Source organism: Piliocolobus tephrosceles, chromosome 12 (genome assembly GCF_002776525.5).
Source record: "Piliocolobus tephrosceles isolate RC106 chromosome 12, ASM277652v3, whole genome shotgun sequence".
NCBI classification, from domain to species: domain Eukaryota; kingdom Metazoa; phylum Chordata; class Mammalia; order Primates; family Cercopithecidae; genus Piliocolobus; species Piliocolobus tephrosceles.
Window position 1 is genome coordinate 45,813,642 of NC_045445.1, and position 19,679 is coordinate 45,833,320.

General features: G+C 39.0%; 2 protein-coding genes across 2 annotated transcripts in view; one reads left to right on the plus strand and one right to left on the minus strand.

The window, feature by feature from the left end:
* The window catches only part of LOC111536655 (collagen alpha-6(IV) chain-like), a 314,428-nt gene that overhangs the window by 177,691 nt on the left and 117,058 nt on the right, over positions 1-19,679 (plus strand). The gene's annotated exons all lie outside the window — the stretch shown is intronic.
* LOC111536656 (COMM domain-containing protein 10) lies at positions 13,107-14,576 on the minus strand. Its single transcript, XM_023203064.2, has one exon. The coding sequence runs from the start codon at positions 14,530-14,532 to the stop codon at positions 13,924-13,926; it is 609 nt and encodes a 202-aa protein (XP_023058832.1). The 5' UTR covers positions 14,533-14,576; the 3' UTR covers positions 13,107-13,923.

Below are 19,679 nucleotides of genomic sequence, written 5' to 3' on the forward strand. Positions count from 1 at the left end.
TGATGGGTGCTGACGAGTTGATGGGTGCAGCACACCAACATGGCACAAGTATACATATGTAACAAACCTGCACGTTATGCACATGTATCCTAGAACTTAAAGTATAATAAAAAATAATAATAATAATAATAAAGGCACAGGTCTGGAAAATACACTTCTTTGCTTTGCCTCTCATAATCTGGCTAGCATAAATGCGGGAGAAAATGGTCAAAAGGGATGGTTGTTTTTCTTGGATAAATTCCATTCTTGAGAAATCACAAAATGAAATTTCCTCACTTGGAACTAACATTCGTATACATTGCTACAGAGAGATCTAAATAGGAGGAGCCTTCTGTTTTAGAGAAATGGCCTGGAAGACATCATGGATGGCATTGCCTGCTTTCATAGAGTATGTGCTTCCTGTTTAGTGTCTGTGACTTTGGCTGGGGAATTTTCCAAGGCAAAGGTTACATTTTGGGCTTGAACTTCAAAGCTCTACTCATGTGCACCCATATCCCAATCTCAGTCCCACACGATTGATTTCCTCCTGAAGGCATATGTGGTTTCATTTGGATTTCTGCCTTAGAGACTTCAATTCCAGTGTTTGCACTCTGCTAATTTCCCCTTAGATTATAAATTGCATCCCCTCTTCTTTCAATTGCTTTATCTCCTTTGACTAGTGATCCTGACTTATTAAAGTTTAAGTAGTTTACCCCAATTGCACAGTTAGAACGTGGCAAGAGCCAAGAATAGAAAATAGGTAATATGACTCTAGAATTTGGGAGCTTAACCTCTATACTCTATTGCTCAGGGATTTCAAAACCAAGAGGAAACACCTCATGACTGGTGGAATCAAGAATGAACTCATACAGGAGACAGCAATGGGGTTTGCGGGATGCATAGGATTTTAACCGAAACAAAGCAGTGGTGTAATTTGAGTGTGCCATACAGATAGGAAAACACAGGATATATATGGGCCAGGGGACTTGGCTTGCCTTGAATATAGGATTGCTTGAAGGAGGTATTTGTAGATAATTCCTTGAACACAGTTGAAAGTATTTTATGGAGAAACTGTTTCGATAGAATGAACTATGCTTAGTTTTGGAAGCAACAGAAGGTTCTTCCTTTCTTCCTTTTTTTTTTACCTTTTCTTCTCTTCCTTCACTTCCATTTTTCTTCCTCCCAAGTAATACATGTGCTTTATAGAATAAAATCTAATATAATTTCAAAATAGAATACCACCTGAAAGCAGGGATGACTAGTGTTAACATCCTAACATATATACCCCTAGATTTATTTCTTATTAAAATATATTAATATAAAATAATTCTATACTATGAAAGACAGGATTCTAAGATTCCCAGCCCCTGCCTTTATGCCCTGTATAATTCCCTCTTCTTGAGTGTGGGTGTGACCTGTGAATATGATGGGACATTGCTCTCCTGATTAAGTTATGTTACATGGCAAAAGTGCTAGAAGAGTTATTCCCATGATTATATTATAGAAAAATGTCCAACTGGCTTTAAAGAAAAATCTTCATGCTGTGAGAGGGCCATGTGGCTGGGACCTGAGAGTAGCTTCTAGAAACTAAGACTCGCTCCCAACAGGCAGCCAGCAAGAAAACAACGACCTTAGTCCTAAAACCACATGGAACTTAATTTTTCCAACAACCAATGAGCTTGGGTCACAGTCTGGCTGATACTACAATTTTAGCTAGTTGAGTGTATTAACTATATTTTCTTATTTTCTGTTTTCCTAATGCTCTGGCATCTGGAGCTTCACTGAATGAGAAGAGATTCTCCACGGCTAGCTATATCTTAGAGACAGCAAATAACTTGCCTAAGACCACGTATTTCATATGTAAGCCAACTAACCCAGAGCCCATACTCTGAACCTCCTTCTGCAACTGATTCTTACATACCAGAAGGCAATATTCTTCTGCCCTGATCATCCCAGAGCCAGTAACCAGAAAACTAGAGATCATACTTATACCCAAGACCCACTGAAATCATTCAAGCTAGCCAATCCAAAACATGCTTATTCTGCCTTGCCTTTCCCATGGAAACCACAATAAAGGCTCTGGGCCATGCTTTCTCCTTAGTTCTTCTGCCTCCTGACCAACCCCGGTGTTTCCCCATGTAGCCCCATGTAGCATGGCAAGCTCCCTCCTCTTAACTGTGAGTAACAAACCAGCTTTTCAGTGGCACTCATCTCTTGCTCTGTAGACCTCATCATACCTAATTAACAATAAAACCTACATTTCAGGACAGTGAGAGTTCCTAAGCAGAGGGTCCAGCTAAAACATGCTCACACTCCCTCATCAAGGAAACTGTGACAATAAATTTGTGTTGTTTTAAGCTGCTAAGTTCATGGAAATCTGTTACACAGCCATAGAAAACTAGTACACATGAAAAAATTATATATAAACATACTCTATCTTTCTCTAACATATATGTTCCCACTTAATATTAGCATGTATATCTCCATGCCATTGAAAGATTTTGAGTAAGGGAATGGAACAATTGAAGCTGAGATTTGAAACAGCAGTAAAATGTGGGACACGTGAGAAAACATGGCAGGAGATTATGGTGATCATCTGGACCCGTGGTACTCAGCCTTGGAATCACCTAGAAACACTTTTAAAACACAGATACCTAGAACTCACTACTCGTAGATATTTTAATTTAATTAATCTGAGATACAACCTGGGAATCTGGCATTTTAAATCTCCCTAGGTGACTCTAATGCAAAGCCAAGGTTGATAACCATTGGCAGATAGAAGTAGAGAGTGCTATCTTGAATTAAAGTTGTCCTACTGAAATAAAAAATGAGAGGTGGGTTAAAAAAAAAAAAAAGCATTGCTGGAGAAGCCACCGATAACCAAACAGTAAGAAGACTGGGAATCCTACTGCTTATCTCGCTTTTGTTGTTATTGTTGTTGTTGTTTGGTTTGTTGGTTGATTGCTTGGTTTTAATTAAATTTCCACTCATCTTATTTTTATTATGAAGAAAATTTTCATGGGGATATAGAAACTTGAGGCTGGCTATGCATACATGGAGTGACAGGATTGTTGAGGAGGTCTCAAGGAACATTTTAAGCAAAGGAAGTGGTTTGAGTAAAGTCTCAAAAGTGAGAATCAGTGTTCTAGGTACCAGCCTGAAGTGGATTGACACAGTGAGTGAAGTTCCAGTAATAAGGCTGCTACGCAGAGGCTTTGATGCCATAGGAAACCAAGAGTCATTCGCATTCCTTTAAAAGAATGAGAATGAACTGATTTTTCTGAACAGTAGCTCAGCAAGATGACCTGAGTGCAGTATAAAGAAAAGTTAGAGAAAACCTAGAGGCCAGGAAGCTTATAGGCTGTTACAGTAAGCAAATCCTGAGGCAACAGAGCCTAGACTAGGGCAGAGCAATGGAAACAGAGAGGAGCAGGCCAAATCTGGTGATGCGCCTGGAAAAAAAAGCAAATGTGAAAGACCTGTTGGATATGGGAGTGAAAGATGACAGGAGTTGCACATTTTGGACTTGGTACAAGGGTAATAAGGAATTTGATTATAAGGTATCTATTTTGGCATTTTGGTTAGAGGAAGGGTAAACTGGTTAATTAGCTTTCAGTGTTATTCGGTATACCCGAAGGCAGCTGGATAATACAGGAAATAATCCACTGTAGACTCTCTCTTGCCCAGGGCAGCTGGATGAGGAATGTATTTCACAAGAGAAACATGGTGGAAACATAGTAGTTAAAAGTAGTTTGCTTCTTTCTCCCTCACTGTAAAAGAGAGAACTTCCTTTGGACTATTGCATGAAGTGAGAACAATCACAACCACCAATAAAGAAAGTATATGATTTTTTTCCCTTTATAGACCCCCAAGGTAGAACTTTCTAGGGCCATATCTGGTTATGATTCATATTTTTTGGCTGGGGTTCAGGCCTTGGCATGTGACATTTAAGCTGGTCACTCATACCTGGAGCAGCAGATGGTTGTTCCCCCCTCCCTTTTATGGCTGAGTCTCCCTTAAGGCCTGAATCCTTAAGACTGTAAAGTATTTACTCTTCATCTGACTGAATCCATTTAATATTATTTCTTAAAATACCCCTGCCTGCATTCTTATATTTACTTATACTTTTCTTGCCAAGATTTTCTAAATATCCTTTCTGATACTATTTTATTGGTGGAAATACTGGCCTGACACAAATTTTGAAGTAAATTGTGAAGCAAAGGAGCATCTTTAGTCAGCCCAGTGGGATTTTCAAGTACCACTGTCCCTCTTCCTTGGGGGAGACTTGTACCACAAACAATGGTGTGAGATCCTGCGTTTTCCATCAAGGGTTTATTGGTTAATGAGGCCTGTGGCTGGTGTGGTTTTCCTGTGTTTAGCTTTTGGAGCTCAGAAACAGTTGCTTGGAAGAGAGCTGACAGAATTATTGCCCAGCAAACTTGCCTGCCACAGCCCACAAGACTCCACCAACGCTGACAAATTTTATGGCTGATTTAATGAATAGAACAAGTATTTGAAGAAGCAGAGTAAAGAGCTATTGGCATCCTGCTCCATCGTCTGAAGAGGTCTAAAAGTCTTCTCATTAAGCCATCCTTACTATCTCCTTTTGCTCTAAGCCGTGTTGCCTTTTCTCAAGTGCCTGAGCAGGAACTCATGGGCAACCATAGCTTTGAGATGAGGTCATTAGGATGGATCCTCGGGACTTAGTGCCCCTACTTTTCTCATGGCAAAGGGAACTCTTTCAATTAAAACCTACAGGAACCAAATATGAGCAAATTCTACTTTAGCATTCCAGGCCTTTAAGTTACTTACCCACTCTTAGAACAATAATTTGTACAATTTTTGTGTAAACTTTTGAAAAAAAGGTTTGAAAATTTGAAAAAGGACTCATTCTTTAACACATTTGAGATTCCTAACCACCTTTATGAGCTAATGTATCAATATGCTGTCACTATATAACAACCCACTCCAAAACCCAGTGGCTTCAGACAATTATTTCTCATCAGTCTGCAGGTTTGCTGGGCATTGGTCCATCTGGATTGGGCTCAGTCATGAGTCTATAGCCAGCTGCAGGTTACCTGATCTAGGCTGGGAGTGGCTCTGCTGCATGTGTTCCTCCTTCTCTTCCTAGGACCAGTGGGCTCGCCTGGGCAGATCCTTTTCATGGTTATGGCTGACATGCAAGAGCAAACAAAAACATAGAATGCCTCTTAAGGTATAGGCTTGTAACTGGCTCACTGTTTTCTTCCATATCATCCTATTTGCTAAAGTGAGTTACATGATTGAACCCAGAGTCAATGAATGGGAAATATACTCCACCTTTTTTATGGAAGAAATGAGCCAAATGGATAGAGTAGGGGATAAAGAATTGGGGGCAGTAATGCAATTTGTCACACGTAGATAGGGCAGGTATGACAGTTTCCGTTTTACAGATGAGAAACCTGAGACTCAGAAAGCTGAAATTATTTGTTCAAGGTAACACAGAAAATTTGGACAGTGCTGGAATGCAAACCCTACTCTCATGACTTCTCTGCTTTTTGCCACACTGAATTCCAAGATTCCATAAAGAGGCTCTATCAACTAGTTAAACCCATGACTCCAAAGGACAACTCAAGGATGACTCTTTGTAGCCTACTCCTTTTTTCTTTTTATCTTATGTCCCTGGGGTTTGGCCCATTTGCCTCCTTCATAGTTGTCACCTACTCTTCCATTTGGACCTGTTTGAGGTGGGGGTTGGATAAAGTTCCCCATACTAAAACACAAATTCTTCCACCCCTGAAACAGACATGCCAGTCTTTCTATTTTTAATAAAAAATGATTTTAAAAAAAATCCAAACATCACATGATAATTGAACCAGAATGACCTCAAACCCCAACATACTATAGTTCTTTGAAGAATGGGAGTATTGTAATCATCTGAAATGTGTCAACATGCTTATTACTGATACTGAGCTTCACTTAGATGTTAATAGGTCTGAGCTAGTTTTCTGTTAGCCCTTCCCTGACTGCCTTTGTAGATTTCCTTCAATGGCCCTTGAATTGTGAATCTGTCCCATCCTGCCCAGTCTGGTGTGGGTCAAATTTTAGACCAAGTTGCTCAAATCTAGCCTGAAAAGATTTGAGCTAGTATCTCTGAGATCTCAAGTCAGTATCTGTGAGATTTTTTTCAGGTGTGAGTCTCCATGGCAACTCTATGCCTCTGGTTTTCAGTACATTTGCACTCTTAAATCTGGCCTCCAGCATCCTATAGGTAGAAAATATCAGATCTTAAATTTGCCTCCTCTAGGTTTCCAGCTGATCTGCACTGACAGTGTGCTTTGCTCTCATGAACCTTCTAGACAAATGTCCTCATCAGTGCAGGCTCTGAAAACCCCTTCCTTTTCATTGGCACAGTTTGCTTTCCTGATCTATTATTTATTTGTCTGCAGCACAACTTGCAGCTGCTGAATGATACGGCTGTCTGACTCTACCATTCAGTGAGGTTCTGCCTAATCTCTTTTGATTCTAAGGGCTAATGTGGCTCAGCCACAACAAGGAGGCTGAGTTCTGATGTTCTCTTTCCCCATACTTCTATGGAAGACTGGAAGACAGATTACTTGCAGTGATTTCTGGAGGCAGAAGGTAAGCAAGTGGCCTCTATAATGGTAGAACCAAGAAAGCATGATCATTGTTCTTGAGCCTTCAGAGATGACAGCGAAATCCAGAGGGAAAATAAATTAGGATAAGATTGTAAAAAAGAAAGTTGCTGCTGGAGAAAAAATAGCTGCTGATGATAAAGAACCTCAATAAATTCAAACAATGTCTGCATTTGGCCCTCAAATGTCGTGCTGGCTCATTGCTTGGGAGAAAGAGCTGTACAACTACCATGTCAGAGGAGATGAGGAAGCAAAGAAGTCTGACTAAGGGCACTGCCATTGATATTCTTGCCCCTGCTTTGGAACAATCTATCATTGGATTGTGGAGAGGAAGCAAGGAGGCAGCTGGCAGTGTGGCACCACGTGCTATGACTCATGACTTGTTTGCCTGATGATTGGCGACATAGTATTGGCACAGCTGTGGTCTCTAGAATACCTGGGCCTGAATCTCTATTGATATGTGCCATTTGGCAAATTTCTAAACTCTAAGTCTTAGCTGTCTCATATACAAAATGTGCATAATACATCCTACCTCATATGGTTGTTGTGAGGATTAATAAAACAATGGTTATAAAGTACTTGGCACAATGCTGAACACATAGCAGTAAATAAATATTAGTCATTATTAATATTAGCTGATGCAAATTTGGGGGCACTTTCAAGAAAGAATAGATTACAAGAGTAAATTGAGACTATGGCATCTATTGATTGTTCCTTTTTAAATGAACTATTTTAAATACAGTAAAAGTCCTCCTCACTGGCCTCTGCTTAACTTCCCTTATGGAGTGAGTTGATGGTTTTCCCTCCTATTGAAATATACACTGGCCAATGCTCAGGGCACAATGGAAGCTCATGGGCAAGTAAGTTACTTCTGGTGAACACTTATATTTGTGCTTCCACACAACAAATTGATAACTTACCAAAAGTTAGCTGTGTTTTTGCCAAACCCATTTATGGCAGTTGTACTCATTATTAAAAGTAAGTAATTTAATGTAAATTTGTGAAATATGAGTATAAAAAGAAAACTGTTTTCATGAAAACTAAGTTCAATGCTTTGGAAAGACTTACTAAAGAAAAGTTGCTTTTGAAAACTACCCTATTGTTAAAAATAAAACAAAACTGAAAGTGGAAATTAAATGTGATGCATTAGGAATGTAACTTATGTGAAAAATATCTGTGAAATCCCAGGGTGTGACCTCACACTCAAAGAAAAGGTCTTGGCCTTGCAACACATCACCAGAGTGGTGAATGAATGTACCTTTGAGTGTTTTAGGTTGAAATAAAATGCTTTATGTATGTATGTACATGTGTGTATGTATTGTTTTATATGATTCCTCACTTTAACCAATTATCACTTATTCTAAGGGCTATTCAAGAAAGCTTCTACTGTATAGTCAATATTCAATGTTAAGTACTTTATGTGCTGCGGGCTTACAAGAAGGGAGCACTGTCCAGGAATGTATTTACCAGATTTATGGATTGGAGCTTGTGGTAGGCAGAATAATGCTTCCCCTTCCCAAAGATGTCCACATTCCTAATCCCCAGAACCTGGAGATATATCATGTTATTAGCGGTGGGCAATTAAGGTTGAAGATGGAATTAAGGTTGCTAATCAGATAACCTTGAGATGAGGAGATTATCCTGTATCATCTGGATGGTCCCAATGTAATTACAAGGGTGCTTATAAGTGGGCGAGGGAAGCTGAAGACAGTGTGTCAGAATGGTGTCAGGTGACAAAGACTTACCCTGATGGTGCTGGCTTTGAAAATGGAGGAAGAGGCCACAAGTCAAGGAATACAGGCAGTCCCTAGAAGCTAGAAAATACAAAGGAATGGATTTCTCCCTAGGGCCTCTGAAAAGAAATGCCACTCTGCCCACAGCTTGACTTTAGCTCAGTGACATCCATTTCAGACTTGTGACCTGAAGAATAGTAAGATAATAAATTTGCTTTGTCTGGTTTTAAGCCTAGGTTTGTGATAATTTGTTATAGCAGCAATAGGAAGCTAATACAGAGGTTGAGTCCAGTTGATGACAACAAATCCTATCCCTAAATCCCTATTCCAACTGTACTCACAGGATATCTAGGCTCTTCATGCTTTCACATGCCCTAAACATAGGATTTACACTAATATCTTGGTCTAATCTTAGTAGCACCATATTCATTAAGTCCATACCATTTGCCAGGCAAAGTGCTAAATGCCTCAGCAAATTATTGTTATATGCTATGTATAGTAATGTTTACATATATTCTATTTCAGAATTCCATACTTACATATTGTATGCTATTTATAGCATATAACAAATTACCACCAATGAACAAATTACCATTAATGAACAGCATAGATATAGGGCATGTCTTTATTGAGCTTTCAGGCTATTTTCATTATTATCTTTCTTATTTCAAAACGTGTACTTGGGCAAGGGATGCCTCAATACCTTTATATTTCAGGACTGAGGAACACCTACAGTGTTTGGGTTTTTTTTGATCTTATGTAAAACAGAAGATTTAAGCATTACTAGCTCCATTCTTCCTTTAGTCCTTCCCCTTAGTTTGCCTGTGATTGTGACTCTGGCATCTGCTCTTTCACCTATTTCCCCATCCCACCAAGTGATTTTCTGAAATTCTGTCAGCCAGCACAGTCTTCCATCATCAAAATAGCAGCGAAACAGATATTTCCACCAAGGAAAAAGAAGAGTGGTTCCCTCATGCTCTATCTTCCCAAGGTTCATTTTAAGCCAGGTTCACTTTAAGCTTTCCACTGCACTCATATATTTTCTTCCATTCAAAATAAACCACCTCATCAAACTCAAGTCTCTCCCAATAATCAGATCCAGCTTATGTCTGCCTCCAATGATGTCCTCCTCAGCCCTAGCTGCTCACCTTTGCTTCTATAGTACATATGGTTCTGAGTCATGCATTAATATCCCTTATTATTTACTGTGTCATTTTGTTATCTGGTTTTTTATGTATGCCATCTGCATTTTGACACTTCGTGACCAGATATCCCTTCAGTGGTTTCCCACTGCCCTCAGGATAAAGTTCAAACTCTCCATCATAGCACTCTAGGTCTTCATGATCTGGTGGCCCTGTCTTTCTCTTCCAAATTCATCCAGTGCCATTATCTCCCTCTCTATCCTCAGCAGTCATGCTGGCATCTTCAAACATTGCCATGTTCTCTTCACCCTCTGGACCTTGAACACACTATTTCATCTTCCTGAAATAGTGTTTCATCAACTGTTTCTTTGTCCACTCCCATCTCTACCCTCTCCACTTAGATTCCTCACCCAACAGTTCACAACTTGAATATGACTTACTGTAAAAGTTACCCTTGTATTAGGCCTCCCTAGATACTAGTCTCCCTCAGACACGTAATCCCTTAGCACCATGCATTTTTTGTAGCCCCATGCATGTATTTGTAGCACTTAATAACTTGTAATTAATTAGAGTTTTTGTCTTCCTCTAGATATAAGTTCCATGTTTGTCAAAAAAAAAAAAAGAACTGAATAGGTGAATGAATCAATGAATTAATAGTCTTTTAGTCACAAGTCTTTAAATTGTTTGCTGTCACTCTCCTCCAACTAGAATGTAACCTTTGTGAAGTCAGGAACCTTGTCTATATTATTTTCTGCTGCAATATCACCAGTGCTTGGCTCATAGTATACTCCGAAAATGTTGGTTAAAAACAATGTTGGCATCTTTGTGGAATCCAGTCAAACTACACCTTTGTTTATTCTTATGCCGCTTATAGATAAAGAGGGAAGTAATGAAGGCAGGGGAAGTTCCCTCTGTTTCAGGATTTCCCCAAACCCAGAATTTGAGTTTAACTCCATTTCCTTTCTGTCATCTAAATGATCTTATTTAATACCTCTTAGAAGGCCTATAATGTCATTTGCCTCAAGTACTTATACACAATTTCCCCCATATAAATTGGTCGTACTTTTTCTGGGACAAAAATCCGGATATAATTGGCCCTATTATATAGATTAGTGGTTCTTAAACTTAAATGTGAAGCAGAATCACCCAGAATGTTTGCTTAAATGCCTGATTTTCAAACCCAAACCCAATTATGATTATTTAGATCCAGAATCTGCACTTTAACAAGTCCCCCCAGGTCATTCTGATACTGAATGCCCAGGAATCTTATTTTGAAGAAGGCTAATATGGATTTTGAATGGGATGTCAAAGCAGTGTAGTGACCTCTTAAATAATAATATCAACTACCATTCATCGTTACTGTTTGTTTGCCAGGTACTGATCTAAGAAGTTTTATAGGAAGATATTACCTAATTTAATCCTTTCTTCTAGCCTATAAGCAAGGTCCTATTATAATTCCCTGTTTTGTAGATAAGAAAGCTGAGGTTAAGAGAGGTTAAATAATTTGCTCAGTGTCACACAGCGAGTAAGTGATAGAGTCATTCAACATATTTTGCCTCCAAAGCCCATGCTCTTTCCCTTAATTCCAGGCTGCTTGTCTCTCACAGAGTTTTTCTCATTTGCAGACTTCAGGATCCTTGGCATGCTTAATGTGCACTTGCCTCTCCGGTCCTATTAGAATTACGGTCTGTTGCCTTTAAAGATGCTTCTTTGTAGGTTACCAAGAGGCAAAAACTTGTCTCCCTGCAGTTCTTTGTTCTGCACTTGTTGAAACAACAGGCCCTAGGGAAAGAAGTCCTTTTTTAGAAGGAAAAAGCCATGTTCTTTCTTCTTTCCCCACATACCATATTAATTATCAAGTACAGAAGAAACTGCTGAAACTTCTGGCTCACTTGGCTCTTCTCCTCCAAAGCAGGAAGCAGCACAGCAAGAGACAAGTTTAATTCTGAAGCTCAAGCGCTCTCCTGCATACCATGGCCTAGGACAAAGGTTCAGTGAAATGGGTATTAGTCCTGATAAGACAGCCTTCAATAAAGTAGAATGTTTATGGAAAGTAGATTGGGATGTACAAACAAGAACACAGAGGATCCCATCAGGGATTTGAGGTAAACATTGTGAACTCCCGTCATGTTTGGCCTTTCCTGTACACTTGGTGTTAGGAGGTCTTACAGAGGCCCTCTGTTAACCCAATATGTATACAGTAGATAAATTACTCTGCATAAAGCTTTCTACTTTTAACAGAAGCTGGGACTGAAAGTGCTTCCCTGGGTAGTAGAGGTAGCTAGATGATAGATCTCTCTATTGCACCCACCTCCGGCTTTTACCTTCTCCTACTTCATAACAGTGTCCTGGCAGACAATAATCTTGACATTTAAGTACTATCCCTAGAAACAAAAGGCAGGAAGGACTCTCTAGAAGTCATTAACTTTCCGCCAGAATGGATTGAAGATAAAGATAGCAAATAGTAGTTGTATGCCCACTCAATGCATGGGAGTGGCTGCCTAGGACAATATAGTGAGAAGAATTATGGGGCCACATATGGGCACTATAGGGATTGATTATTGATGTCTACCATGGACATGAAAATACAGAGGGTCAACAAATGGGCTACCTTTTATCCATCCTTGCACCAAGCCAGTGGTTCCTAAACCTAATTGCACATAGAATTACTGAGAGCTATTTAAAAATATTGATACCTGGGATCTACCCCCAAACTAATTAAATTAAATTATCTGGAGGTGAGATTCAGGCATTCAGGCATTGGAACAACAAAGGTTGAGCCACTGCTGTGCACAATTGTAGATATACAGATGACTTAATTCAGTACTTACCAAATGCATTTCGTCCAATCATGACCTGCCAGGATGGCTTCATAAGAATTATGTGAGGAGCTTGTAAAATTGTGGATTCCTGGGACCAACTCCTAAAAATTCTAATTTGGAAGTATGAGGGTAGAGTACAAGAATCTGTATTTTTTAAAACCACACAGGAAGATGTTGATGGGAACCACTGTCCTAAGCTATTCTCAATGCCTCAGATGAATGAGAACTTTGAGCAGAACCTTGTGCTCTAGGACAAAAGTTTTCAATCCTAACTGTACATTGGTATCCCCTCACAAAGTTTTTTAAAAACACCAATGCCTAAGTTCATCAATTAAGTTGGAATCTCTAGGGTGGAATCTGGATGATTCTAATGTGTAGCTAAAACTGAGAATCACTGGTCTCAGAAGTGGAGCACAGGAAACTCATTTGAGGACCTCATCAGAAAGATTTTATTATTCTTTTTCTATAGATTTAGTCCCTGACTTAGTCTAGTTGCTTCAGCTTGATATTATATGGTAGAACTGCTTCTGTTCCCTGAACCTTGTTTACAACCAGAATCTGTCATTCATGGTGGTTGTGATGATCTCATGAATTATCATGGACTTAGTAAACATTGGCTGCAATCACTCACCCATACTTTTAAACAAATGGTTACAGAATGTATCTTAATGTTTATGAAATGCAGATTCTAATATCTTCTACTAGTCTAAAGAAAGGTTTTTGATGAGGGTTTGTTTATTTTTTAAAAAATAATCAAATGAAATGTAGGACAACTGATGGTCTTTTTTTTTTTTTTTTTTTTTTTTTTCTAAGACACAAAAATTTTATTAACAGAAATCAACATATTTATAGAAAGAGAATATAAAAGGTATCTGATTTGAATAATGGTGCCCATTTAGCACTCATTACAATTATTTTATTCAAGACCTGATTCTGTCTCCCAAACTATAAAGTGAATCATTATTAATTTGCAGCATAAAGAAAAACACGCAAAAACCTGGATTATTATTAAATCATTAAACTCAGAGAGAAACTGAAGTTGACAGAGAAGCTCAGACTGGAATTAACTGATACCATACTACTCACTATTTTACATTTCTTTCCTCTATTATTTCTGAAGCAAAATATACTCATCATATTCAAATAAAAATGCCATAGTGTATTTGATTGTAAAGTATGTGGCTACTTTCTTAATTTTATTCATGTAATTACCAAAGCTCTGTATTCTACTAAGGTACATATCTTATCTTGTATCCATGGACCCTCCTTGATACATTATGGTATCATCAAGCAAGTTGTAAAAACTAAGCAGGACAGGCAAGAAAGCAACACTATGACAGTAAAAACAATATGGTATTCACTTTTGTTTCCTTTAAAGCGAAAGTCTTCCTAATAATTACTGTTGGCTGACAGAACTAAAGAAAGTATATTAGAACCTCAGTACTCTTAACAATGATCTCTCTTGGTTGTTATTTGTCTAAGAAGTGATAAGCCATATAATTTACAGAAAGCAAGCCACTGAATCCTTCAGAAAACACAACCTGGCAACGTATCTTCAATGCAAAATAATGAGGTGGCAGGAGCGTGATGAAAAAAACAGTCTTCGAAAACATCATGTAAGGGAGTCCAGTTGTGCTTGTATAGTCTCTAGCTTGTTATAGAAATCAAACAACTCCTTGTGACTGAATTCCACAAGAACTTTCTCCAGGCTCTTTGAATCTTCATTGTTCACTCCGAGTTGTAACACAGCTTGAGGAGATTTTAGTTTTGCTTGAGCAGAGTGAGCCATCTGAAGGTTAAGCTGCCATCCAACCGTCTCTAGCTTATAGGGAGCCAGAATTCTCTGCCTGAACTTTTCAACTGTTTCTTGACCCATAGAAGACCACGTATTGACAAATGCTTCAGCTTTGTCTTGTCTAAGATGAATGTTCTCTAATTGCTGCTGCAAAGCTGCTGGCTTCACATTGTGATATACTGCCTGTTCTAAAATAAATGATATTGTTTCAAGAACTAGGTGAAGATCTTGTTTCTCTAGAGAAAATGCCACTTGAAGTTTTTCTTCCTCTTCTTCACTGAAACTGCTCTCAGCCTTCAGGTGAAGTTTTTGAAGAATCCGAGTGAGCAACCGTGGAAATCTTCCTATATCTATTGCATTGATCAGTGACACTGCTTTCTTCATGCTGGGGCTTTCCCGTAGGATCAGCGCCGCCGGCACCGCCATCCTGGACTTTCTCGCACTGCCGCCCTCTGTCAGCTGCGCCGAAGCCCCAACTGATGGTCTTAAGAGACAGAGGCTTTGTAAAGACAAAGTTGTATTTAAACTTGGAATCTTGCAAGGCCCATCAACTATGAAATAGTAGGGGCAAATAGACATCTTAACCACCAATCCGTGATTGGCCCTACTGGTCTCTTTTGAAGCAACTGGGAAAGATATAATTTCTTTCTCCTAGAAGCTTTGCCTGTATGTTTATTTGCCTCACATTCGTCGTGTAAGACAGCCAGACAGCCTCAAACAGAGTCAGCCTTGCATGGATGGTCATGAAGTGGTGAGACTGGCAGAGTTCAGCAGAACTCTCCTTCTTCTTCAAAATGCATTTTTAAAAAATTGCACCCAGTTTTTTCACTTATGCTTGAATTTCCACCATTAGTGATTAATGTATTTGGTTTAAACATTCCCACTTCAGAGTATTGTTTCTAAATATAAATAGAAATAACACAGTAAGTCCCTCCAATACTCTCAGGAAGGAAGAGCCATGGCTGTCTTGGAGGACCTCACAAAGACAGCCTGAGGTTGAGAGGACCAACTCTTCATGTTAATGCAAAAACTCAAGGGTCAATCCTGAGGAGCAATGGGAGGACAGTGTACTAGGGCGTATTCATCTCTGTAGCCCCAGTGTCTTACATTAGCACCTGGTTCAGAGTAGTAGAAGGAATGGCATCCAGAGAAAATATACCATCTTAGAACTGCCATGAGAAATTTTGAATCTAGCCTTGGACTCATCCAAATGAGACCCAGCAGCTGAACCTCCAGAAGACAGCCTCACTAGCCTTGTAAACAAGATCATTTCCTTTACCCCCATGGAAAACGGGACCCAACACATCTCTTGCTGATGCAATGCCACATGTTATAAGAGTAAACCATTGTGTTTTTGCCAATAGTTGGTTATCCAGTGACTAATGTGTTCCTATACATTTACACTGACTGCAGAGTATCCTGGGACATGTTTATAGTTAAGAAAGGTTAGTATTAACATTGTGTCAGAGGATTAATCCATTTTAATTGCAAATGCCAAGAACAAATCTGCTTCCTTGGGACCCAGATGTATGACTTTGGTTAAATATTTATAGATCAGATGGAATGTTTACTCTTAATTCTGGAGCTAGGTATTTACTTGCATAATTACATACTCTTCCCCTGCCTCCTCTTGATCCAGTGTCCTCCTGATATTTTCTCTTTGAAATACAAGTGTATTGTGGGAGATGATGAAAACATCTGGCTACTGGTTTATAGCTACTGATACTGGTGAGAGGTGACTATGGGATAGTAGAGTAGCTAAGAAAATGTTCTGTGTGTATAACCAGGATCATAGAATGAGCAGGGCCCATAAGAGCAGGAAAGCTGGATTCTAGTTCCAACTGTACTAGAAATTAGCTGTGTTACCTTCTCTGAGCCTCATTTTCCTCATCTATAAAATGAGAGAGATGAATTCAAATTTTTAAGACTTTTTCCAGTGATGAGCCTTCATGGCAGCTTTCTCTAACCCATCTTGGATCCCCTACCCACTCCAGGTATAATACTTACGCTTTGTAGGGCAGTAGCATCCAATAGAACTTTCTGCAATAAGGAAATATTCTACTTTATGATGTGCAATACAGTAGCCTCCAGCCATATGTAGCTACTGGGCATTTAAAATGTGGCTAATGTGATTGAGAAATTGAATTTTCATTTTGTTTTATTAATTCAAATTTAATAGCGATGCGCAACTAGTGGCTACCATATAGGGCAGCACCATGCTAAACGATTAGCAATCATGTTGGCCAGCTCCTTGAAGAAGGCCATTGTCTGTGCTAACGATGTCTTCTAATTTGGGGATGATTAAAGAGGTGGTTGAAAAATACTGCCCAGTGGGAATCCTTTTTCTCCAATGTGGAAGGTAGGATACAGTCAATTATATTGTAGATGCCTTGAGGTTTTCAAAATGCACAACTCCTGAGTTTTTATTCATTCCACTAAAAAGTGGAAAGGGGTGGAAAGCCATTGAACTAATTTTCTTTTTTTTTCTATCTGAAAACTGTTCATATGCTTCTAGCCACATTATGTTAAACTAGGAAAACAGTATCACTGTAGGGCATTCCAAGACATACACAGCAGATTCCACAGAATCAACTTCAATCATCCCACATTAAACATTTTTCATACAAAAAAGAGCTTGTTTACCGTATTAGTCCATTTTCATGCTGCTTAAAAAGACATACACAAGACTGGGCAATTTACAAAAGAAAGATGTTTATTGGATTCACAGTTCCATGTGGCTGGGGAGGCCTCACAATCATGGCGGAAGGTAAAAGGCACATCTCACATGGCGGCAGACAAGAGAAAGACAAAGCTTGTGCAAGGAAGCTCGTGTTTTTAAAACGATCATATCTCGTGAGACTTATTCACTCTCACAAGAACACCATGGGGAAGACCCGCCCCCATGATTCAGTTATCTCCCACTGGGTCCCTCCCACAACACGAGGAATTATTGGAGCTACAAGATGAGATTTGGGTGGGGACACAGAGCCAAGCCATATCATTGACTTAATTTGCAAAATGTTTCTTTTCCATTTAATAGTTTGTTGATCTATTCCCATAGCATTGATGGCAGAGAGTTATTAAACTCTCTGACTTAAAAACAGTGACAGGTCCTCATTATGCAACTCATTGAGTTGAAAATCCACTATGGACCAGTAGATAGATGCTGTTTCTGGACTTGACTTTTCTGCTTTCAAATTTATAATAATTGTAATAATATGGAAAATAATAAGTAGTATTATTATTAGTTAATGTTAGTATTTTAGCTAAATAATTACAAGCATTTCTTATCTACTCAAGACTTTTCTATCATAGTTTTTAGAGAGCATACAACACTCATGATAAGTTTTAGTGTATCTGAAAAAAAATACTAAACTTTAGCTCCATAAACTGGTTAGAATGGAGGCTTCTAATTAGTATGATTAGTTCCCAAGTGATAGTATCTATATCTGGAATGGTAAATCCATCACACAAAAGTTGTCATTTCTCACCTATTCATTTGTCTTTGGCATTCTTTCCTGCTGAGTTTGGACCTAGCCTCAGAATTCTTAACACAGCATTTTAGACAGCTAACATCAAGCAACTAGGGCATTTAAATTACAACGTTTAAGATTAAGGTTATTTTCCCTCTCTAATCTTTGCAGGTGGGTGCGATCAATTTGTAAGAGATAAAAACACAATAAAATACATACAGTCCTAGAGCTGAAAGGGACCTTAGAGAGCACTCGACCTTAATCCTCTTATTTTATAGATGAGAAGACCAAGGCTTAAAGAATAATGGGGAATTGTCCGTGATTACACAGTCAGTTGGTGGCAAAAAGTGGGACTAGATTCCAGCCTCCTAAGTCAGAGGGAATCCCACAAGACACTGCCTTGAGCCCACCATGTGGTACTTGTACATTAGATGTTTGGTACATGATTATAATCACTTTTAAGTTTACTGGAAATGATGTCTGCTTGCCTGGACAATAGAGGCAAGACAGGCCTGGCTATTAAACTATGATAAACGATTTATTTCTGGGGTGATCATATCCAAACAGATTATTTGGTGGATTTTCCCATAAGTTAGGCTTACATGTTATCCAGGCATCTGTGTCCAGTGCCACCTGATTAGAAGAAAGAAATAGCAGCCCATTAATTTAAACAATGGGATTAACTATGGGGTCTGACTGAAAGAGGAGCTGCTTATCAGGATCTGCTGGAATGTGTAGTTCTGATTAACAAATGCAGTTTCCATTATTATAATGAGCAAATTTCTGGATGTTTGCCTCTGTTAATGTGTTGTTCTCCACCTAATAATTTGCTCCTCTTACTTATGGTCTATGCCTTCAATCGGGACTGTTCTAATTCCAAAATTGTGTTTATTAAGTGTACTAACATTGATATCACTGTCAGGCAATATCTAAGAGTTTAGCCGTCACGGTTTCAATAGAGAGAAAGAGAATCCTACTATTCCAGTCAGAGGCAACAGCAGGAACATGGGAGTCTTGGTTACCAGTTCTTTAAGTTGTTTTTTTATGACCTAAATGATTCTTTTTATTTTTTTATTATACTTTAAGTTCTAGGGTACATGTGCATAACGTGCAGGTTTGTTACATATGTATACATGTGCCATGTTGGTGTGCTGCACCCATCAACTCGTCAGCACCCATCAATTCATCATTTATATCAGGTATAACTCCCCAATGCAATCCCTCCCCCCTTCCGCCTCCCCATGATAGGCCCCAGTGTGTGATGTTCCCCTTCCCGAGTCCAAGTGAGCTCATTGTTCAGTTCCCACCTATGAGTGAGAACATGCGGTGTTTGGTTTTCTCTTCTTGTGATAATTTGCTAAGAATGATGGTTTCCAGCTGCATCCATGTCTCTACAAAGGACGCAAACTCATCCTTTTTTATGGCTGCATAGTATTCCATGGTGTATATGTGCCACATTTTCTTAATCCAGTCTGTCACTGATGGACATTTGGGTTGATTCCAAGTCTTTGCTATTGTGAATAGTGCCGCAATAAACATACGTGTGCATGTGTCTTTGTAGTAGCATAATTTATAATCCTTTGGGTATATACCCAGTAGTGGGATGGCTGGGTCATATGGTACATCTAGTTCTAGATCCTTGAGGAATCGCCATACTGTTTTCCATAATGGTTGAACTAGTTTACAATCCCACCAACAGTGTAAAAGTGTTCCTATTTCTCCACATCCTCTCCAACACCTATTGTTTCCTGATTTTTTAATGATTGCCATTCTAACTGGTGTGAGATGGTATCTCATTGTGGTTTTGATTTGCATTTCTCTGATGGCCAGTGACGATGAGCATTTTTTCATGTGTCTGTTGGCTGTATGAATGTCTTCTTTTGAGAAATGTCTGTTCATATCCTTTCCCCACTTTTGGATGGGGTTGTTTGTTTTTTTCTTGTATATTTGTTTGAGTTCTTTGTAGATTCTGGAAATTAGCCCTTTGTCAGATGAGTAGATTGCAAAAATTTTCTCCCATTCTGTAGGTTGCCTGTTCACTCTGATGGTAGTTTCTTTGGCTGTGCAGAAGCTCTTTAGTTTAATTAGATCCCATTTGTC